General features: G+C 40.9%; 1 protein-coding gene and 1 long non-coding RNA gene across 2 annotated transcripts; one reads left to right on the forward strand and one right to left on the reverse strand.

Moving 5' to 3' along the window:
• Positions 1–42: 42 nt before the first annotated feature.
• Positions 43–23,931, reverse strand: LOC139983829 (uncharacterized). Its single transcript, XM_071997643.1, has 10 exons — positions 23,615–23,931; positions 10,398–10,499; positions 9,121–9,348; positions 8,224–8,358; positions 7,111–7,383; positions 6,225–6,545; positions 5,208–5,510; positions 3,267–3,410; positions 2,950–3,096; positions 43–1,375 (listed from the first exon to the last, which is right to left on the reverse strand). The coding sequence occupies exons 1-10, from the start codon at positions 23,694–23,696 to the stop codon at positions 1,227–1,229; spliced, it is 1,884 nt and encodes a 627-aa protein (XP_071853744.1). The 5' UTR covers positions 23,697–23,931; the 3' UTR covers positions 43–1,226.
• Positions 2,988–4,323, forward strand: LOC139983831 (uncharacterized). The gene is made up of 2 exons (XR_011798837.1): positions 2,988–3,126; positions 3,709–4,323. It is a non-coding gene; the product is annotated as an uncharacterized lncRNA (long non-coding RNA).
• Positions 23,932–24,650: the final 719 nt, after the last annotated feature.

A 24,650-nucleotide genomic window follows, 5' to 3' on the forward strand; every position in this document is an offset into this window, starting at 1 on the left:
CCTCCCACACCCTTCTCCCCACCCCTCCACCCCCACTCCTTCATCCCCCACTCCTTCATCCCTACCCCTTCATCTCTACAAGAAGACGGATCTGTCAAGGCTGCTATCAATTGATCTTATTTTATTGCTGCCAAAACAATTCTGTACTTTTGTTGGCAGAAATCTCCAGAGAGTTTTGAGTTCCGTAGAAGCCGAGATGATTGTTATAGTTTGACTGGATTTCCAGAATTTATATGTTTTTACCCCAAATCCCAACCTAGATTAACTGAAAATGTTGGGTCTCTCCAGGGAGTTGTTATGGAACAACTCCCTTGTCTCTCCAAATAAATCCATATACATAAATATGAACAACTTACTTGTCTAACTTAAATGGAACAATAAGAAATTTTCCAGGATTTAGAGGGGTAACAAATACTCTTGTCCAGTACATCCGAAACAATTCCCCACCTATAATTTCTTCCAACCTGGACATACAACTCAAAATATTCCACCACTATTTGTGTCACAATGTGTCCAAACGATAGAGTTTTCCACCCTACGATACCCATGCACCAGGCATACACAATTTCCATGTGTTCAAACTTTTGTTTCAACAGCAAATAGTCAATTCCCCCATCACTACTCAGGCAACCCCCCCCCCCCCTTACATCACCAAATGTTGTGTTTAATGCCCTTCCAAAACAGATGTATGGTCGTTCGGGTCGGTATTTAGTCCTGTCACAAATATTCAACAAAAATGATGACACTGCCAGAGAGCAAAAGAAACTTGGGGGAGAATTTCTACTTTTATTAAATTCTTAATTTCATTTCATGGAGGATAGAGGGATTGTTACCAACAAACACACAAAGAAGTAAACTCACAAATGAAATCGATGTACTTTGCATTCAGTTACACGTTCGCTCTGCAAAACTAAGTTAAGTGGTGTGCATATGCCACTGAACAACACAAACTCATTATAAATTGACATAATAGGCACTGACCATCATTAAAGTCAACCAAGGTATACCTAGGAATGACAACCAATGCCATTGTTTTGCACTCTCAGCCCCAATAGCCTCCTTACATCGAGACAGTAACCATATCGTTATGACAATTTTCTGCTATACTGTACTGTTATATCCCGCTTCAGAGCACTCGTAGTGTCAGTATGAGCAGTACGAATATCACTTTTTTTCTTTTTTTTTGAGGTGACGGGAGTAGTTTGCTATCTCACTCGACACTTACATTACTTATCAGCAATTGCTGGATCTTGACAAGTTGGTCCCTGCCATCTTGGATCACATCCATTAGCACAGACTCCGGTAACCGAGCAGAATCTGTCCACACAGTGACAGACGAATGCACAGCCAGGACCAAAGAACCCATCAGAACATTCTAAAAAACGGGGAAAGAAAGTATATAAACAAAAATATTACTCAACATACGTTCAAACAATAAGAGCCCAAAGTATCTTACATAATATGGCCCATGAAATCGGAAGGGGACGGGGTGGGTGGGGTGGGGGGGGGCGGGTACAGGGTCGCTCATGATTTTCGGAACAATGAATTCACACTGGGGTCAGTTAGTGGTGCCGCTTATAACTCCACTGATTACAAGTCTGACTCCTGCTCAGACCCCCCGTATACCCCTACCCCACCCCGTCCCTACCCCCTCCACCCCTACATCTCAAACTGCTTCAAAACCACTATGCATTGCACCTTATCGAATGGTCAAGGAGTGAAATTGATTTTCGGTTTTTGTTTTGGTCACTTAAATAATTGTCCAACATTGAGTGAATTGACGACTGGGTAAGGGGTGGCCGGACGATGGAAAGGATCTAATTAGCATATTAATACTAAAGTCATTTTATTTTTTTATGTTTTTAATATATCATTTTTAATTTAAGGAATAATTTGCTCCATTCAATGGGGAATGCTTTCTTGGTATTACTCCATCTCATAGGCGTAGGAGCCTAATTTGATTGGGGGGGGGGGGGGGGCGGGGGCTGTAACGACTTGCCCGAAAAAATGTAACCAAAATTTCAACATGTTAATGTGCATATCATATAGGCATTCATCGGTTATGACATCACATGCCAATAACATACAATCTTATCCGTGAAGTCGTTACATTACAATGATAATAATAATATAAGTTTAACCATTGAAAAATACATTGCAAATAATTCTTCTTTCATTAGGTGCCCGAAAAATTCTCAGCATATTGCCCGAATTTTCCCCGCGGGGGGCTGGGTGCATCCCCCAGCCCCCCCCGCCTCCTACGCCTATGCTCCTTCTGACATGTCGTGTAATTCTGAGATTAAAGATCTCGTCTGTTCCTTGAATTGAAAACTGTGTCCAGGGTTCTGCATATATTGTAATGGCTCAAATTTCACTCTAAAAAAGCTCCTAAATGACTTGTAAAGGAGATTGAAATATCTAAAGCCTATTAAAAAGATATCTATAACAAGTTAAACTTTCTTTCTCACTTTCATAAAGCTGCATTTTATGTTACGTCAATAGTAGTGTAAATTGCACACAAACCTGCAAAAACTGGAAATTTATCACATTTTTCCTTTCTTTGATGTTTTCTTCATTATCATTAACAATCATTACGATTCAATCCCAAATATGCTAAAACAGTCAAATAATGGTCACCCATGTTCTAATTTTCAAGACGCAAATTTAATATGATCATGCTCAAATCATTGTTTTTTTTCTTCTTCTTTCCAACAGTGACACATTTTAATCTCTAATTTAGCATTTCATGCTATTTTTTGAACCATATCTATATGGATTGCTTTGTTTGTGTCATTTTAATGTCTGTAATAATCATATTGACAAAAAAAAAAAGTATTTTGAAAGAGGAGGAAGTTGAAAATGTTTGTCTGCTATGGTTGTATAAAATCGTACGGTCTTAAATATCCCACGTGATTTATCAGATGTAACGAGGTCAGATATCATACTTACTCTTCTGACATCCAACACCCCAGAAACCAGGGGCGCAGGTGGTACCAAAGGGAATGGATTGCGAGATGGTTATCCCTCGACCACTGGTACCTAACATATCGACGAGGGAGAACTGTCCGTTGTTACCAAACTGATCGGCGTTAATGGCTGTAGAAAAAATGAAATATGTCATAAAAGGTATAACATTGACAACAAGAAGACATATTTATTGCCATCTATAGTTGGATATATAATAAATAATATATATATATATATATATATATATATATATATATATATATATATATATATATCGATACACACATACACACACTTACGGTGCTGACATAAAGGTCCAGCGTATCCTGGTGGACAGGTACACAATCCTGCTGGGAAGCGGGGATTGACAACACCACCATGCTGGCAAACAATAGGGCCACCGTTACAGGGGCCAGTTTCGTGGAAATAACCTTTAGGACATTCTGTTAAGAAACAAATAGCAAAAAAAATTACATCATTGTTGTGCCATGCTCCATAATAGAGTCGAAATGTTGAATCCTTCCGTTTGTTCTTGTAGACCTTTTAATGGGGGGTTGTGGGGGGGGGGGGTTGTGATTCGTTTGTTAAAGATCATGAGCTACCCTGTACCCGGCCCCACCCCACCCACCCCGTCCCCTTCCGATTTCATGGGCCATATTATGTAAGATACTTTAGGCTCTTATTGTTTGAACGTATGTTGAGTAATATTTTTGTTTATATACTTTCTTTCCCCGTTTTTAGAATGTTCTGATGGGTTCTTTGGTCCTGGCTGTGCATTCGTCTGTCACTGTGTGGACAGACACTGCTCGGTTACCGGAGCCTGTACTAATGGATGTGATCCAAGATGGCAGGGACCAACTTGTCAAGTAATTAATGATATGTGATGTAAGTGTCGAGTTAGATAGCAAACTACTCCCGTCACCTCCAAAAAAAAGGGGAAAAAATGATATTATACTGTTCATACTGACACTATGAGTGCTCTGAAGCGGGACATGACAGTACAGTATAGCAGAAAATTGTCCCAACTTAATGTCATAACGATATGGTTACTGTCTCGATGTAAGGAGGCTTGTGGGGCTGAGAGTGCAAAACAATGGTACTGGTTTTCTCTCCTATGTATACCTTGGGTGACTTTAATGATGGACAGTGCCTATTATATCAATTTCTAATGAGATTGTTGTTGTTCCGTGGCATCTGCGCACCACTTAACTTAGTTTTGCAGAGCGAACGTGTAACTGAATGTAAAGTGCATCGATGTCATTTGTGTGTTGACTTCTTTGCGTGTTTGTTTGTAACAATCTCTCTTATCATCCTTGAAAAAAAAAATTAAGAATACAATAAAAGTTGAAATTCTCCCCCAAGTTTCTTTTGCTTTCTGGCAGTGTCATCATTTTTGTTGAATATTTGTGACAGGACTAAATACGGACCCCAACGACCATATATCTGTTTTGGAAGGGCATTAAACACAACATTTGGTGATGTAAGGGGGGGGGGGGGTTGCCTGAGTAGTGATGGGGGAATCGACTATTTGCTGTTGAAACAAAAGTATTAACACATGGAAATTGTGTATGCCTGGTGCATGGGTATTGTTGGGTGGAAAACTCTATCGTTTGGACACATTGTGATACAAATAGTGGTGGAATATTTTGAGTTGTATGTCCAGGTTGGACGGAAATGATTGGTGGGGGATTGCTTCGGATGTACTGGATGCAAGAGTATTTGTTACCCCTCTAACTTAGTTCTTATTGTTCCACTGAAGTTAGACTAGTAATTTGTTCATATATGGACAAACCAACATTTTAAGTTACTCTGGGTTGGGATTTGGGGTAAAAAAAATATCAATTCAGGAAATCCAGTGAAACTATGACAATCATCTCGGCTTCTACGGAACTCAAAACTCTCTGGAGATTTCTGCCAACAAAATAACAGATTTTTTTAGGGCAGTAATAAAGGTCAACTGATAGCAGCCTTGACAGATCTGTATGAACATTACAATATGAACATTAAATAAACGTTATTTCCCTTTATTTTTAAGTTTGTTGTTGGCATAATCCCGGAGCGTCCTAACTCTAACCTCGGAACCTGTCTTTAAACTCCTTGAAATACCCCAGGGCCTACCTCACCCCATCCCACCGTGTTCTCTCGCTGTCTTCCAACTCACCCGGCACTCTTGAAATAAAGCTATGGTTATTTTAGACTCCCCCTCTCCCCCCCCCCCCCAAAAAAAATAGAGTGCTTACCTGATAGAATGACTCGAACATACTGGACCCACCCTCTTTGGAATCCGCGTTGACGTGGGTAAATCACGTATAAACCCACCTCAGCAACCGTGGTAAGCTGAAGGCTAGTCATCCCGAAATTATCATCCAACTTCTTTTCCCCTGGAGCTAATGCACTAAAAAATGTCCACCGCAAATTACGCCTCGACTTCGCGTTTCCACCTAGCACACTTATGGTCACCGGTTCTCCAAGGTTCAACTCTCCTGGATCGGCGCTGGCAGGATATGCCGTGATTAACGTGGGATGTTCAACGTTGATGGAAGCTTTATATGACATCAATAATGATAATAAAAATATAATAACATGGTAAAGTATCATTATTTTCAAATACTAAGTAGGTTTATATAAACAAAACCTAAAAAATTAATATAATAGTATTATACACTATATATATATGTATATATATAAATATTTATATAACCTAAATAACCTATATATATATATATATATATACATACATACATACACAAATATACATACATACACACACACACACATATATATATATATATATATATATATACATACATATATATATATACATACATACACAAATATACATACATACACACACATATATATATATATATACATATATATATATATATATATATATATATATATATATATATATATATACATACATACATACACACACCAGTGATTTCACTGGATACTAAAAATTGGCTTTGAATAACTGTCATTAAGCCCGGGCGTATTACCCAAGTGCTATGATTGTACAGAGAGCACCCCTGGTGCTTTTGAATCTGACAATGTTACACAGAATAACCACTCTTAATAGGCAAGCCAAGCCGTAAATAAGAAATGAATGTGTAGCAAATTGGTATGACAGATATATATATATGTAGATATATTGTTCATTCATCATTTATAATGACCTTAATGCTTTGTTAAGGAAGTGTTAAAAAATGCCATTGTGCAAACAAAAAAAAGAGAATTTTATAAAACTATATTACCTCGGAATCTCCTATTGGTAGCAGACACCGTGGATAGAGCGAGCAAATACTCAGGTCTGCCATTGACCTGCTCAAATGTAAAGAATAAAAATTCCGAAAAGCGCGCTTTAGGGTTTCTCCTCGGCCGACGAATGCGGATATCTATTCCACTACCGGGCGTATTCCGCAAGGGTAACATACGAATATTAGGGATGGTCTCCGGGCCGTTTAAATATTGAATCCCTTGGTTTGGTTGGTCCGTGAAAATCAGTTGACGAAATGCTTTTCTCGATCTCCTCGGCGCAACTCCGTTAGGATTAAGAACATATATTTCTGATTTGTCTGAAATGGATGAGAAAATGATAAAAGAAAAGAAAAGCCTTATCCAAGTTTGAAAATTGTTCCATTCATTTGGGTGGTAGACTAGTCCGTCCGTCCGTCCGTCCGTCCGTCCGTCCGTCCGTCCGTCCGTCCGTCCGTCCGTCCGTCCGTCCGTCCGTCCGTCCGTCCGTCCGTCCGTCCGTCCGTCCGTCCGTCCGTCCGTCCGTCCGTCCGTCCGTCCGTCCGTCCGTCCGTCCGTCCGTCCGTCCGTCCGTCCGCCCGCCCGTCCGTCCGCCCGCCCGCCCGCCCGCCCGCCCGCCCACCCACCCACCCGTCCGTCCATCCATCCGTCCGTCCACCCACCCACCCACCCACCCGTCCATCCACCCGTCCATCCACCCACCCACCCACCCATCCACCCGTCCATCCGTCCATCCATCCATCCATCCGTCCATCCATCCATCCATCCATCCATCCATCCATCCATCCATCCATCCATCCATCCATCCATCCATCCATCCATCCATCCATCCATCCATCCATTCATCCATCCATCCATCCTTACATCCATATATATCGTACTTACCATCATCGGTAATCCATGCAGAAATCTGTTGGGAGGTGTCAACATTAATGTTAGCATCATTTGCAAGGTCATTCAAAGTAACGTAGAATCTCTCCAAGTTTTCCGCAACCAAGTCGTCAAAAATTGCAATTGTTACAACAGCCGAAAGGACGGCGACTCCGTTAACGCTACCAATGATGTTATCGGAAACAGGATTGTTGTTATCGTAGTCTTCGTCAGAGGTTCCAGCGGTGGCGGCGGCACCTTGGGCAGTGTCATCAGCGAAGGAAAACCCTATACAAGAGAAAAATACAGAGTAGAGGAGGTGGGGGGGGGGGGTTGGAGGATACAGTACAGATGTTAATGTAGTATTAGGCTGTGAAATTTCAAATTTTGCAATATTGCGTGTGACACATTATAACAGCAGTGAAATTAAGCCTATGACAAACAGCATATATAGGCCGTCATAACGAATGGTATAAGTTGAGTGTTTACACCGGATCAATACCAAACTTCCATTCATCAGATTTCTTATAGTCTCTTACTAAACGGTTTACTACTGGTTTGAAATATAGGAGAGTTTTTCTTTCTTTTTTTTTCCCTCTCTTTTTCTATTTTTCTCTTTACTTATTCGTGCTAAGAACATCCAGAACTCGTAGCTTGGAATCAGGTTGTATAGTTGTAAAACTATAAGTTAAGTCGTTTACGTATGTTAACTGTCTACAGTACACAATGATACAGTATACTAACCACACTGTGGGTACGGTGGAACATGAGTAGCGGTATGTTCCTTAACATGACTAAGAAGTCTATCTTTATAAACGTTTCGATGCAACTGTGTGGCACACGGAGGTGGAAACTACTGTAGGTAAGAAAGTCTGGAGGAAGCGAATAGAAGATTTTTCACCTGGTCCTCCGCCTCCGTCGCCACTGGTTTTAACTATTATAAAGTCGTGTAAGATACAAGACGATAAACCTTCGACTCTCGCCTTTTTTTAATATTTTTTTTGGGGGGGGGGCGGGGGTGGGGGCTTGGCTATACACCGAATCATGTGTACATATTTCACAGCTTCTTCAGAAAAATGCAAAGCTATACTCGAACTCAGAGTTTTGATAAAATTTCGATAACTTTACCTAGAGTGTAATCGGCTTCGATGGGTACAACGGTATTCATATCGTCAATGTATTCCACGGTTATCTCGAGGTTAGTGCCCTCGGCGGCTGAAAAGGTCACACCAAGTGCCCGTATGGTAACTGGGGCGCCGGTACCTGGTCGAATAGGTGAATCATCAATAACTTATATATATATATATATATATATATATATATATATATATATATATATATATATATATATAAATGAGAATCGTAATGAGTTGGAAAATCAAGAACAGTGAAAAAACTTCCAGCCTCCACCGGGATTCGAACCCGGGCCTCCCGCCTTGTACGCGGACACCCTAACCAACTAGGCCATAGACGCTGATTGTATGTCCAGAGGTTCGAAACCGGTAAGGAAGGTCGTAATTCCACTGTAGGCGTTTGTCATCTGTATCGAACATATACTAATTCTGTTTTGGTGACATATTTTGTCTTACTCTATAGAGATTAAACATGATGATAACCAACTCGCTAACCAATTCCAAAAGCCGGATCTCGAAAGAGATACTTTGAACAGACTTTGTGTAACTTTTATCAGGGGGGGGGTAGCTATATTCTTCTTTCTTAGGGGTCCAATGCTTTGCTAGGTGGGCAGTTAAAACCTATATTATAAAAACAACACTGACAACTTTATTTGGGAGGAGGAAGAGAAGGCGGGGGGGGGGGGAGGAGAGGAAAGACAAATTCTTGGAGACCTACACCTCCCTCCTGTGATTATGTCATTGATTGACAATTTTAATAGAGTAACTTTTAATCCATATTAGTCTTCATTTATTTGATTGTTTTAATGTCGTTCAGTCATTTTGCAGTTAGCCTACATGGTGAATGGAATTTTTGGAAAGTAGAATAAAAACATCAGAAGAAGACCCATACCGCTGTCAAGAACTAAAAACGATGCTGTGCCAGTAGAAGTGTCGAGAGCGGATCTTGCAGTTCCAGTAATGGCGTAGACCTCTGTGGCCTCAAGTACCCGGTCGACGACGGTCCGGATACTCACTGTCGACGACAGCGTATTAGCAGGTATGATGCACTGGTAGTTCGAGATCGGATCCGCATCGTAACCGTCCTCGGCGGTTGTAGTTGAAGGATCGAAGTCCAAGTCTGCATGTAAATTGTAGGACAAATTCCCGTTGATTATGAATTATGTTTATTTATACAACACCTTATTATATTCCGGCCATATGATTGGTCAATTGCTCGTCGATTGCATGCAAATTCCGCTCTATTGCACGCTATGATGATAGAACCATGCATGCGTAATACTTTTTTGATAGCACTTTTTTTTTTCAATGGTATAAGAGAGCAGAGAAACCTGTCTGTTCAAAACAGTCTGTTGCATGAGTGCATTTTTCAACATGCAATTATATCCAAATTTGAAGGTGTTGTATAAAACAAATAATGAATGGTTTCCGTTCGTGCAATAGTGCAAATATTTCATTCGTTTAAAGATGCAATTTGTTCCATTCAACGAGGCGCAGGAAACCATTCATTAGTTGTAGAATAATAAATAATAAACAATTAGTAACAAAAACCTAAAATGTTAAATATATAGAACCAATAAGGCAAAAATGTAAAAGCCTAAAGCAACAATATGATAAAAACACGTACTAAACGATAATAAAAAGTAAACAAAAATAAGCCCAAAACATATATAATCAGAAGTATGTAACTAGTAAAATAGATTAAATCCTAGTCAATGTTTAAATATAAATATGTATTGGAACAGTATAAGACAAATATTGTAAAAGCCTAATACAGATAGTAATAAACACCCAATACTAAACAATAATAAATAGAACCCTAAATGTAGTAAATACAAATGATGATAATAAAATGAACATATAAAAAAATAAAAAATAAAATAAAAGGAACGAGCATATGCACCCCTGCAACCTCCGATGCACCCCCGTTACCTCCAATACACCCAAAGCTTCTTCCGAATCACACCTGACAGACTATGTAATATATTTTATTTGTAATATTTAGTTTTTCTGCATAAATCCATCTAAATTAGTTTAAGCAAATCAGCTATTGGATATCATTGGACAAATATCTAGTTTATGTTTTGTGGAACAGCACAGCATATAAAAATGTCAAACGATATTATAGCCGATTGAAATAACTGAAAACGAAGAAGAGGAATAAGTTACCAATGATTATTTCACGGTTTTCTGCCGTGGTTGAATAAGCACATGCAACAACCATGTCTCCTCCTTCCGATATGGTTCCCGATGAAGTACTTAAGGTAATAGCTGTGGATAAAGAAACAAAGAATAGAAGAATGGAAGTGAATGTATACTGTGTGTGAAATGTGGACTTTTCGTAACATGTATTGGGCATATTAGTATATATCTAGTAAGTATATATATATATATATATATATATATATATATATATATATATATATATATATATATATATATATATATATATATATATATATATATACATTTACATATATATATGTGGATATATGTATATATATATACATTAACATATATATATATATATATATATATATATATATATATATATATATATATATATATATATATATTATATAGTAGCCTTGGCTTATTACTTCTCGTACAGTATGTAGGCCAAGGCATAGTATAAGGCTTGCACTACTACAGTACTAGTACTACTTAGAGTAGGCTACGCCTAAGTTAGGCAAGGGTATTATGGCATGCTTAAAGGCATTGAACGCTCGCCCCAAACGGTTGCCGGACAAATACCCCCCGGACAAATACCCCCCGGACATATACCCCCCGGACTCATACCCCCGGGACAAGTACCCCCCGGACAATCACCCCCCGGACAAAAAACCCCGAGGACGAATACCTCCGAGGACAACTACCCCCCGGACAAATACCCCCCGGACATACACCACCGAGGACAAATACCCCCGAGGATAAGTACCCCCCAGACAACTACCCCCGGGACAACTACCCCCGGACATACATCAACGAGGACAAATACCCCCGAGGACAATTAACCCCACCCCCAGCAATTACCTCCGGGAAAACTCTACCCGCACAAATACACCAGCACAGATTCCTCACCCAGGTTACTACCCGAACTAAACCAGAATACGCCCAGCCCCCCCCCCCCCCTCTACGAGCCCGTTAACCAAGCGGACCTTTAGCTGGTGAACTACGTAGTACGAAAGCCCATTAGGGCCATGAAAGACAATTTTCTTAATCTGGTATATCAGATTATTTTTCTGATATATCAGATTATTATTCTGATATGAAACGTTTTTATAACTAGGGAAAATTAAATTGATTTCTTAGATTATCATCATTCTTTTTGCAAACAGAATGACCAGAGAATAGGTTTTTTCAAATGGTACTGACGTCGTGGTCTCAAGCCTCTTTCTTTACTTATGTTTCATAAAATCGTACATACTATTATGAAACCTTACAGGCAATTCTGTTGGTGTAACGGGCTACACCGTAACCGGGTTTGACTATGATAGCCCAGCGGTCCATGAAACAATGCATGGGGGTATGGATGATGATCATGCACACTAAACTAGAGGGGTGGACCGTGGTTGTGCTTGCCCCGCCCCTCCCTTCTGCTCCTCCCATCCTAAAATGGCGTGCACTTACAGGAAAAAATAGCTTAGAATAAGCAAAACAAGAGGAGCGTGGAGGCCGAGTGGCTAATGCTTTTGTTTTATATATAATCCTGTTATGTTGTGTCCTTGGGCAAGGCACTTTTATCTCGACTGCCCCTATCCATTCAGGTGTATAAATGGGTACCTGTGAGGTAACTAAGCTGTGTGCGCTGGATTCTCAGCAGCCAGCCTGATGACCAGGGATTCAAAGTGCTCTGAGATGGCTGTGCCATATAAAGCGCTATACAAAAACTAACATAACATAACAAATCATCAAGTAAAATTACTCAGAAGAAAACTTGAAAATGGTAAGCCGCAATAAGCCTGAATTGTTCGGAGATTAATAATACAGAATAGTGTCACTATAACAAATAGTAAATTAATAGTTACCAGGCGCGTATCCAGGGGGCGTTGGGGGCGCGCGCCCCCCGGGTAAGGAAAAGAGGAGAGAAAAAAAGAGAAGAAAAAAGGGAAAAAGAGGGAGAAAAAAGAAAAGGAGGAGAGGAAGGAAGGGAAAAGAAAAAGAAGAAAGAGAGAAAAAGGAGAAAAGGAGGAAGTAGAAGATAAACGCCAAGACCTCGGGAAGAGAAAGAGGAACAGTCATAATTACAGCGCTGATCCCTATTATATACACAGGGTAGCCAGTGACAGATCGAAGATTACAGAGGGGACGTGCGCCTCACCCTACCCCTTACACCGACAACTCCATTTTTAGCTCATACCAGCATGCTGGTGTGAGCTATTGTTACAGTGCGGCGTCTATCACTCTATCCGTCAACAATTGGTAAAACCGCTCCCACTCACACAGTATTTAATGGAATTTCATGAAACTTGGACCATTGGGTATAGGGCCATCAGAGATGGTCCGAAATTGGGGTCAATGGTCACCCGTGGGCCGTAATGGGCCATTTTGTGGAAATACGCAAAATGCTTCTTCTCCTACAGATTCCATGGTACAATGTTGAGGGTTTGTCACGATAGTACTATGGAAGTTTTACCTTCAGGGTGTTCATGAATTTGAGATCAAAGATCAACTAGGGGTCTTTTGTGGCCCGGGCCGCCGCCCTATATTTTCAAATTGCTCCTGTTCGTACAGTGTATGGCCAGTTATAATGAAACTTGGTCACAACGTTCCTCGGGATGAGGGTTATGAGGGGTGTTCGGAAAATTGAGGTCAAATGTCATTTAGGGGGTCATCAGGGGTCATTCTTTGTAATATTTTCAAATATCTCAATCTCCTCAAGATTTTGATGGATCATATTCAAAGTTGAACTGATGATTGTTGGATTGTGTATGAATAAGATGATGCCTAATAATTTTTGGTCAAAAGTTAATTAATTACAATGAATCCCCATTGTTTAAAAAAATCTGAGCCTTCACCTTTTGCCAAAGCTCCTTTAATTTGTCTCCCAGTTTCTGCAGTGTTTGTTGACATTTGTGGTTAAGCTCTGCAGAGGCTGTTAGTGGAATTAAAGCAGGACTGGGAGTTGTTATTAACTGTTGAACTGTAAGCATGAGAGCCCTATAGCCAATCAGCACTTGCCGATTCTTAGAAGTCTTTGAGCCTGAGGTATGTAGGCAGCCAGCCAAAAATTTTGGCAAGAAGTGCTTCAGTATGGAACGCGAAAAGGGCAACCATATTTCGTTGTCTAAACTAAGTTTGTTGTAGTCTAAACTAAAGTTGTTGCTGCTGTTTTACCACGTTGTTGCTCAAACTCACGTTGTTATTTTAACTTCCGTTGTCTAAACATACGTCATTGTCTAAACTTACGTTGTTGCTATCGGCGCTGTTCAAAATTGCTCAACCGCGTAATGTAAACCAGAATGCAAAATGCATTGAGGTTTCGATGACTTCAGTACACTAGAAAGGTGTTAGTATAAGCAGAACTAGCTGTTACTATAGAAATGGCCCGAACCACCATTTTGATACATTAAATAAACACAGGTCAGTCTATTGTACGTGGCTATACACACCTGCACCAAAAACAATAGGGGTCTTGGAGGTCCAAGTCCATTTGGAGTCACCAAACGCAAACTTGTGGAAACCTTGTTTTATAAGCTACCGTATCTCCCACAGCCAGCCTATCAGATAACATGTGCGTTAGTACAACTCATACGAATAGGAGGCTGCACGGTAAACAACTTTTAAAATGTTATAATGTTATACTTATAGGCTATGCATATACGCTGTGAATGTCGGAAATCAAGTACAACGTCGAGTGTCTAGACAAAGTACCAGCATAAAAATACTGCATTTTTAAACTGATTTCATTGAGCCCCTCCAACAATGTGTAGAGATAATCTGGGAATGTCGGTAATCAAGTAAAACGAGTGTCGAGACAAAATGCCAGCATAAAATACTGTACTTAAAATTGAATTATTGAACCATTACCAGGTGCGTATCCAGGGGGGGGCGTTGGGGGCGCGCGCCCCCCGGGTAAGGAAAAGAGGAGAGAAAAAAAGAGAAGAAAAAAGGGAAAAGGAGGGGGAAAAAAGAAATGGAGGAAAGGAAGGAAGGGAAAAGAAAAAGAAAAAAGAGAGAAAAAGGAAAAAAGGAGGGAGTAGAAGATAGCCAAGACCTCGGGAAGAGAAGAGGAACAGTCATAGTTAAAGCGCTGATCCCTATAATATACACAGGGTAGCCAGTGACAGATCAAGGATTACGGAGGGGGTGTGCGCCTCACCCTACCCCTTACACCGACAACTCCATTTTTGACGTTTCCATTTTTCCTCTCTCACTAATGTATCTATATAAATACTATATATGGTCTATCATAACGCGTGTGTGTGTATGGACGCCTTAAGCAATTGTACAATTGTGCTATATGGAACCAACTGTGGCTGGTCTTGAACTCAACCGAGTCGTCGGGGTACATGACGCATTTCGGGAAGGGGGCGACCGCCCCCCCCCCCCCGAGCAAATTTTCTTTATGACATCGCTAGTAATTTCAAAATAGACAATGCTTAGATGCAACTTACAAGGCCTGGGAAGTGTCATTTCCAGCGATCTGGGAGGCATTTTCGGCCAAAATTTTCCTTGTACGCTTCGCGCCAAACCATGGTGGCGCTTCGCTTAGATAGTTTGCCTACAGGCTTCGCCCCTCCCTTGGCAATTACTCGCTACACGCCTGTTCGAATTTGTAAAGCAAAGAGCAGATAAAACATCATATCAGTGAGCATTGAAATGCATGTTCCACGACGAACAGCCTCAAAAACTGTCTATGTGTGTAGTTCAAGGCGTAGGAGCCCAATTGGATTTGGGGGCTGTAATGACTTGCCCGAAAAAAAAGCCAAAATTTTTCGCGCGCAAAGCGCGCGTTCAACATATCAATGCATACAATATCATATAAGCAAGCATCGGTCATTACAGTGCATAGCATCGTGTACCTTACGGTCCGTCAAAGTTGCAGAGTATACCGATGCTATGTAAACAACCAAATGTCTTATGTAGATGGAGAAAAATCATACAGATCCATTTATGTCAAAACTCTTTTACAGTAGTAATGTCGGCCAAGCTTACAACTTTATTTTAATTACCAAGGAGATCCATTTTTAAGCTATTCGTTGCCATTTATTTTTCTTCCAGTAGGTGCCTGAAAAAGATGGGGAAAAATTTGGTTGTGGGTTAGGGGTTGGGGAGGGGGGGGGGGGGCTGCAGCCACCGCCTCCTACGGGACCTACGCCTATGTGTGTAGTGTTCGGTTTCGATAAACCTGATATCGGAAATATCTGCTATTTTTCATTTCCTTCAACCAAGTTTTATAATAGCCGTTATAAGAGGTTGCAATATTTCTACACCAATAAATTAACTGTGTCGGAATTTTCCAAAATTTCCTCACCAACATTCTTCAACATACTTTCCTCTACTCGTGCAACTTTGACCTGTCTGTTAGGGATTCAAGGAGGTTTTTCTATATTGGTTGTCCATAGATTGAATTTTGTGCAACATTATGGGTATGTTTTGAAGTGATTTTATTCACGAGAAATGTGAATTTTCAAATTCTCACCAAATAATGGGCTTAAAACCTTGAAAAGTGGGGCTTTCGGATATTGTGGGCCGTGACGTAGAATCACCTACAAAAGCAATGATCCATAGGACATGCAATCAGGTCGAACATGATGTGTGACTGGTGACAATCTGCAAAAAGGTTATGGATGGAAAAAACTTTTGGGAAACACTTGGTTCTCATGCAAAAGTGTACATCTGGTTGGTCATTTTCAAGCCCGAGAAGTGCTATTTCCGGTGATCTGGGGGGGTATCAAAACCAGAAATTTTCTTGTACGCTGCGCGCCAACCGATGGTGGCGCTCCGCTTAGATAGTAATTCGCGCCCCCCGGGTTAGAAAATCCTGGATACGCGCCTGATTACATGATGTCTGGATATGTTGTGAATGTTGGCAATCAAGTAAAACGTCGAGTGTCTAGACAAAGTACCAGCATAAAAATACTGCATTTTTAAACTGATTTCATTGAGCCCCTCCAACAATGTGTAGAGATAATCTGGGAATGTCGGTAATCAAGTAAAACGAGTGTCGAGACAAAATGCCAGCATAAAATACTGTACTTAAAATTGAATTATTGAACCATTACATGATGTCTGGATATGTTGTGATTGTCGGCAATCAAGTAAAACGAATGACAGTAATATTACTAAAGACAAATCTTTTCGTCCCGATCGAACACCAATTGCGTTTATTATATGACCTATACTTTTACTAGTGTTTATAGTTGAGAAGATTCGATCTTATCACTGCCTGTACTTTGTGAATTCTCTACACAGTATATATATATGGCGGATGCCATCCAGTGCCCTAGCTTCGCTGTTTTACAAGGGCGGCCGTCCGACCTTCATTTCGCCTGCCCTGCCACTCTTTCCTCCTCTCCAACTCCGTATATAGTACCTCGATGCTTTGACCTGCAGCGATTTCACCAGCTACCCCAACTCTTCAAATATCCCCGCAAATGTAGTGTGCATATCTCGCTAAATTCCACGCAATTTGTATTAGGCCTGTTCAAACTTCGGAGTTTCAACTGCACATGCGCATATCCTGAAAATTTGTGGAGAAAAGATCATATCACCTTACCTACAACACATAGCCTTAGTCAAAACTCGAGTGTATCTTGGATGATTCGTTTCTTGCATAACATGTTAGCGGGTTTTTTGGTCTAAAATTCTTAACAATGCTGAGCGAGATTTGTGTATATTCCATTTACAACACAATCCATTCCGCAAATCGGAACTCCGAACTGGATTGGTCTTACGAATGAACTTGCTTGGCGGGTTTAGTAAACTAGTTCTGTGAGTCATATTGCCTACGTACTTCAATACTGTGCCCCTCTTGTTACTCACGAAGCGCAGACTACATCCAACCATAGAGCAACTGATCCAACATTTACCCTGGATGCTTTTCAGTATTTGGAAACAACCAACTCCACGAAAATTATAGTATTTAAATAACATTTTTACGCAATGTCGAAACTTCAATGACTACTTTTGACGATGTATGACTGCAGTAGTTTATGCACACGAATTAGTGTTGCACCAGAATCATGACTTGAAGCACGTGGTCAAAGGGACCGCAAAACTTTACGCAAGTTTGCAACGAAGAAATAACTGTGGTATAAATGCACATTTTACATTATCAACTCTCAATATGGAGAGAACAAAACATACTGTGAGATTTAAATTCCTTTTCAGTATCAGAGATGTTGTGGTAGCTTCCCGCAAAATTCATAGATTGTCTCAACTCATAACTTTCTGTGATAAAACAATTATTCAAATATGACATTAACAATATAAATGTAAATAACGTCCTCGGAGTTGTATCAACTATCATGTAAATATCGTTAACAACGTGATTTTGTTCGACAAATCAGGTTGTTAAGGATATTTACATGGCTGTTGCTACAAATCCGGCATGACATTAACGATTACCCCCCCCCCCCCCTTTTTCGCGTTACATAGTTAAACCATCATACTTTGCGTTCATTGAGCACTGAAGATGCAAGCATGTTTGCAGACAATGGGTAAGGGACTATTAACCAAACAAATCTCGGGAAATTTGAGAAAACATCATTGGCTGTATTTAGCATGAAAATCTCTGTAATAGATATGTTGTTAGCACTGCACGGAAGCAACTTGCGGTTGATTGTTATAATTTTTTTGAAAAGAAAGAATGATGTTCGTTCACAATGTGTTCACAACGGAACTTTAGATAGCAACGAAAGTGTAGACATCAACGTGAGTTTAGACATCAACCGTAAGGTTTAAAAATCAACGTGAGTTAGTTTAGACATTAAGGCGCGTTTAGTCGTCAACGTGACTTTAGACATCAACGTAAGTTTAGACATCAACGAACAACAGCAACATGGTAAACTAGCAGCAACAGCTTTAGTTTAGACAGCAACAAACTTAGTTTAGGCAACGAAACAAACTTAGTTTAGGCAACGAAATACGGTTGCCCTTTTCGCGTTCCATACTTCAAGTCTGCTCAGGTAGAGGGGAGAAAGTTTAATAGGGTAGGTCAGTGGTATTGTTTGAGAGAGTGGGTAAAACAGGATTTAAAGGGGGAAAATAGGAATTATAGCCAGTGGTGTGGCCAGTATTCTGCTAACGGAGGAGGGGGGGGGGGGGGTAATCCCTCATGGGCCCAAAATTGGTGGAATCTGAAAAATGGCCTGAAATTTGGTGGGCCATAAAGTTTTGTGGGCCCTACATTTTTAAGCTCGAAAAGGTATGAGCTTCTGCACCATTGGTGCTCTAGTTGACGTTTCCATTTTTCCTCTCTCACTAATGTATCTATATATATATACTATATATGGTCTAGCATAACGCGTGTGTGTGTATGGACGCCTTGAACAATTGTTCAATTGTGCAATGGAACCAACTGTGGCTGGTCTTGAACTCGACCGAGTCGTCGGGGAACATGACGCATTTCGGGAAGGGGCGACCGCCCCCCCCCGAGCAAATTTTCTCTATGATATCGCTAGTAATTTAAAAATAGACAATGCTTAAATGCAACTTACAAGGCCTGGGAAGTGTCATTTCCAGCGATCTGGGAGGCTTTTTCGGCCAAAATTTTCTTGTACGCTTCGCGCCAAACCATGGTGGCGCTTCGCTTAGATAGTTTGCTTACAGGCTTCGCCCCTCCGTTGGCAAATTACTCGCTACACGCCTGTTCGAATTTGTAAAGCAAAGAGCAGACATCACATAATATCAGTGAGCATGAAAATGCATGTTCAAAAATGAACAGCCTCAAAACTGTCTATGTGTGTAGTCAAAGGCGTAGGAGCCCAATTGGATTTGGGGGCTGTAACGACTTGCCCGAAAAATATAACCAAAATTTTTCGCGCGCGAAGCGCGCGTTCAACATGTTAATGTCAATAGGCGGAGTGTATAGCCTAGTGGTTAACGCCGGCGTCTCCCAGTCATGAGATCCCCGGTTCGATTCCCCGCCGACAGCAAGGTGTGTCGTCTGGCAAGGGTGTTGTTCAATAACAACTTCCCGACATGGACGTTAAATGGATGTGTGCCGAGAGATTGGCTTCGGTCAGCTTGCGAGTCTATAAGCCTCCATGGCTTCTTTCGCGAGTTCCTGCTTGCGGGAAGATCACATATACATACATACATACATACACACATACATACACACATACATACAATATCATATAAGCAAGCATAGGTCATTACATCGCATGGCATCGTGTACCGTACGGTCCGTGAAAGTTGCGCAGTCATCCGCAGGATGCTAATGTAAACAACGAAATGTCTTATGTAGATGGAGAAAAAGCATACAGGTCTAATTATGTCAAAACTCTCTTTTACAGTAGTAATGGCGAATTAGTCTGCCAAGCCTAGAACTTTATTTTAATTACCAAGGAGATAATTTTTAAACTATTCATTTATTCTCAGCATATTGCCCGAATTTTCAGGGGAACAAGTTTGGTTGGGGGGGGGGGGGGGCTGCAGCCCCGCCTCCTACGCCTATGTGTGTAGTGTTCGGTTTCGAAATATCTGATATCGGAAATATCTGCTATTTTTCATTTCCTTCAACCAAGTTTTATAATTGCCGTTATAAGAGGTTGTAATATTTGTACACCAATAAATTAACTGTGTCTGAATTTTCGAAAACTTCCTCACCAACATTCTTCATCATACTTCCCTCTAATCGTAGCAATTTTGACCGGTCTGTTAGGGGTTCAAGGAGGTTTTTCTATATTGGTTGTCCATAGATTGAATTTTGTGCAACATTATGTATATGTTTTGAAGTGATTTTCTTCACGAGAAATGTGAATTTTCAAATTCTGAACAAATAATGGGCTTTAAACTTTGAAAAGTGGGGCTTTCGGATATTGTGGGCCGTGACATAGAATCACCTACAAAAGCAATGATCAACAGGACATGCAATGAGGTCGAACATGATGTGTGACTGGTTACAATCTTCAAAAAGGTTATGGATGAAAAAAAAAAATATTGGGAAATACTTGGTTCTCAGGCAAAAGTGTACATCTGGTTGGTCATTTTCAAGCCCGAGAAGTGCCATTTCCGGTGATCTAGGGGGTATCAAAACCTGAAAGTTTCTTTTACGCTCCGCGCCAACCGATGGTGGCGCTCCGCTTAGATAGTAATTCGCGCCCCCGGGTTAGAAAATCCTGGATACGCCCCTGGTTACTACCAGCAGTGAGCAATTCCCAACCCAACCCCCGGGCCTCGGTCCATTGTCAAACCCTATCCAGGAGTTTTGGGGGCTTATATATGAAAAGCTCGAATCTTTTTAAAAGTCGGGAGGAGGTTATAAGGGCCAGGGCACACGACGACCTAGTGGTGCCAGTTTAACCGTCACCCTGACCCAATTGTAAATATGCTCTCGGAGTTGCCCGAGGGACCAGTGTATATGTTGAGGCCCGCGGGAAACTAAACTCGAAAAAAGACGGGCGTATCCGTCGCTGTATCCGTCTCCTAAAGTTAACGGCATATGTCCAGGGGTATATTCGTCCGGGGGTTATTTATCCGGGGGGGTAATTGTCTAGGGGGGTAATTGTCTAGGGGGTATTCGTCCTCGGGGGTAGTTGTCCGGGTGGGTACTTGTCCGGGGGGTTTTTGTCCTCGGGGGTAATTGTCCGGGGGGTTTCTGTCCGGGTGGTAGTTGTCCTGGGGGGTAGTTGTCCGGGATGGTATTTGTCCCGGGGGTATCTGTCCGGGTGGTAATCGTCCGGGGGGTTATTGTCTGAGGGGTAATCGTCCGGGGGGTATTTGTCTGGGGGGTATTTGTCCGGTCACGCCCCAAACCGCGTGCCGCGCTTTGGAAAACTTAACATTCCGGTGCTTGCAAATGACGTTTTCTTCTGGTCGCTACAAAATGCAGAACGTAATGAAACGTGGTACCTTGTTATCTTTGATCTAGACCGGACATCAATTTCTATTGTTCCACTAGTTTCAATTTAGGTTAGATGACAAAGAATCAGTGGCGGCGGAACCGGGGGGGGGGCTTGGGGGGATCAGCCCCCCATGGAAAAGTTGAGGGGGCAAATGCATGATAAGCCCCCCCCCCCCCCCCCGCAATATTTACCAAGGCTCCGAAATGTGCATCTGCCCATTTTTCAATGCATACTTGTCGATCTGTCCGATGCACACGTATACTATATAGGTGTAATAATTTTAGTAAATGCTGGGGGGACCCTCGGCCCGTCCCTTGGCTATAGACCACATTGTCACCCCAACCGCGTCTTCACGCCCCGTGAAAAGTGGAAGCAGTGAGTGTAAAGCAGTGAGTGAGCGCAACACAACTTCGTCTTAGGCCAATGACTTGCCTCATTTCAGCCAGTTCTCCAACATCCCCTGAAGGATATATCCTTCTAATGGTAGCACATTTCCCATGGATATATCCTTAAGGTACATTTCCTTCTAATTGGAGATGTATCTTTCGTAGGGTATATCCTTCTAAAGTGCCCTTATATTAAGTGTGATAACTGGGGTGCTCATTTCATTTGTGCATTGCATATGGAAAAGTTTCGAGGGATTCCTTTCATCAACGACAATCACCGCGATTGTCACAGCGGGAGGGTTTTTTTCTTATGACATTTATTTAATTTTTGCATTTAATTGCAAGTAGTAATTTACTACACTAAAACACGTCTTTGCGAGTACACTACGAGTAATAATAGCTACTCTCTTAAACCACCATCGAATATACAAATTACAATGTTTTTACCAATTTTTACGTGCAATCTGAGAAATTGCAGGCTTGAGACCCATATTTTAGGGCTAGGTATCCGCAGCATAAAACACTCGGAAAGTGCCGTTTCCGGCCATCTGGGGGTTCGAAAAACCCAAAATTTTCTTGTACGCTCCTCGCCAACCGACGGTGGCGCTCCGCTTAGATGGTCTCCACACATTAGCCCCCCCCCCCCAATAATTTTCCCGTTCCGTCGCGCGTGCAAAGAATATGATGACAACGAAAACAAACAAGTTGAATAGACAATGCTTTTGACAACGTTATGTTTGTTTTAGCGCCCGTCAAGTAATTTCGTCATCGTTTGCGTGCGGCGGGACAAAGGCAATATAATTAATCTGCGGTCATGCATGCAAAACGACTGCCCATGTAAGAGTATAAAGTCTTAGCACAGAACGAGACAGATCATAATTGGCTGGGAAAAAGTTACACATTGAGCTATCACATGTTCACTTTCCACCAATCAGATATAGATTAGTATAATTAGTAAGCTAATCTCTTAGTGTGACAACCAATCAGACGAGACTTTAAGCCCTGCACTCTAGGGAATTAGTCTAGGTTCCAAATGATGGGTGCAATTTGCATATAACCACATATTCATGACTGTTGCAGGCCTGTGAAATTTTACTACACAACACTTGATAAGGAAATAAGCATGGGTGCAATTTGCATATAATCACATATTCATGACTGTTGCAGCCCAGTGAAATATTGCTTCACAACACTTGATAAGGAAATAAGCATGAGTGCAATTTGCATATAGTCACATATTCATGACTGTTGCAGCCCTGTTGAATATTGCTACACAACACTTGATAAGGAAATAAGCATGGATGCAATTTGCATATAATCACATATTCATGACTGTTTCAGCCCTGTTGAATATTGCTATTCAAAACACCTGACAAGGAAATAAGCATGGGTGAAATTTGCATATAACCACATATTCATGACTGTTGCAGCCCTGTAAAATATTGCTATACAAAGTACCTGATAAGGAAATAAGCATGGGTGAAATTTGCATATAATCACATATTCATGACTGTTTCAGCCTTGTAAAATATTCTATAAACAACATATGATATAAGGAAATAAATCAAGATAACGGTAAGGTATGTGTTAGCTACGAACAACAACTACCATTCTTAGCGAGTGACCCAAACCACCCTTTTGGCTAAGATAATGTGTAGTATCTGTTCCCTTTTGAGGGGAATGGTGATACACACCTTATGATGATCACATAGTCACAGTCCCGATGCAAGGGGACTGGGGTTGAGAGCGGATCGGTCGTTCGGTACTTTGGTTTTCGTGCCAAGGTTCTTTCCTGGGCGACTTTTTCTTATAAAGTAGTTATCAAAACATAACAAGTGCTTAATCAAACCTTTGCAGACGTATATGCAAAGTCGAACGAATTAGTGAGTAAACAAGTATCAACTTGAACGAAAAGAAGGAATTACAATTTTAAAGTGAACGTTAACAGAAATACGTAATTAAAAATAAATGAGTTGGAACTTACTTGCCGCCCATGAACCCTGGCCTACAAGAAGGTACAAGAAGAAAGCAAAAAGAAACTTCATCTTGGCAGGCCTAATGGACATTATAGTAAACCAATGCTGTCGTCTGGCTCAGAAGACCTTGCACCAATGGACTGCTGTCGATAGGACTTCTCTATATATATTCAATCTTTCTTTCCTTAATAAGGAAGTATAAAGGCTAGGTTGGCTTTGTGTCAGTAGAAGAAAAATGTTTGTACTACTTCTAGGTGCAGATTTTTTTCAAGAACAAGTAAAGGCGCAATTTCACGGTTGAACGTATAGTCTTGTGACTCGTTACTTCTTACTTAGGCGTGGCGTGACGTGCGGTAAGCAGACACACTATTGTATCCTACCAATAGAAATTGACAATAAAGAAACTCCCACACCAAAACATCGCGCCTTATTGAACTTGACCTTGCTTTTTAACATGTATCACTTGCACACTTCGGTGATTTCTTAAGAAAGAAGGTTTGAATAAACGACTGCGTTATTCTCTATATATAAATTTTGAAATTTGTCTTATTTTCAAAGGAGATCTATAGGCCTACCAGTGACAATAAGGCGTCTTAAAAAATCAGATTGTGATCAAGTTATATTGATTGATAATTTGAGGAAAACCATAAGGATATATAGACTTACAAAAATTAAATCTAAACGAAAAATCAAGTTTCAGGCGCATTTCAGTCTCGATGTTCATTATAACATAACAATTAATATTTATATAGCGCTATTCCATCTAGATCATAGCGCTTGTGACACAGACACAAATTAGCATGGAAATAGGTGAGTCTTAAGATTACTACGAAATTGAGAGTTATTGTCAGTTTCTCTTATAGTACGAGGGAGATTGTTCCATGACTGTGGACCGGCTACACTGAACGATTTCTGACCCAAGACCTTGTGCGTTCTAGGAACATTCAAGCGGGTTATGTCATGAGTAGAGCGGAGAGTTCTTTGAGGTGACAGTAGATTGGATAAATAAACAGGTGCAGTATTGTTCATGGATTTAAAGACAAA

This window comes from Apostichopus japonicus, chromosome 16, assembly GCF_037975245.1.
Source record: "Apostichopus japonicus isolate 1M-3 chromosome 16, ASM3797524v1, whole genome shotgun sequence".
In the NCBI taxonomy this organism is placed as follows: domain Eukaryota; kingdom Metazoa; phylum Echinodermata; class Holothuroidea; order Aspidochirotida; family Stichopodidae; genus Apostichopus; species Apostichopus japonicus.

Bases quoted from the DNA above. Each gene is read 5' to 3' on its own strand.
- LOC139983829 (XM_071997643.1), bottom strand. From the start codon at position 23,696: ATGTCCATTAGGCCTGCCAAGATGAAGTTTCTTTTTGCTTTCTTCTTG. The intron at 10,500-23,614 runs GTAAGTTCCAAC...CTTTATCCACAG, and splicing joins CCAGGGTTCATGGGCGGCAA to CTATTACCTTAAGTACTTCA. The intron at 3,411-5,207 runs GTAAGCACTCTA...GTTTCTTAACAG, and splicing joins TGTTCGAGTCATTCTATCAG to AATGTCCTAAAGGTTATTTC.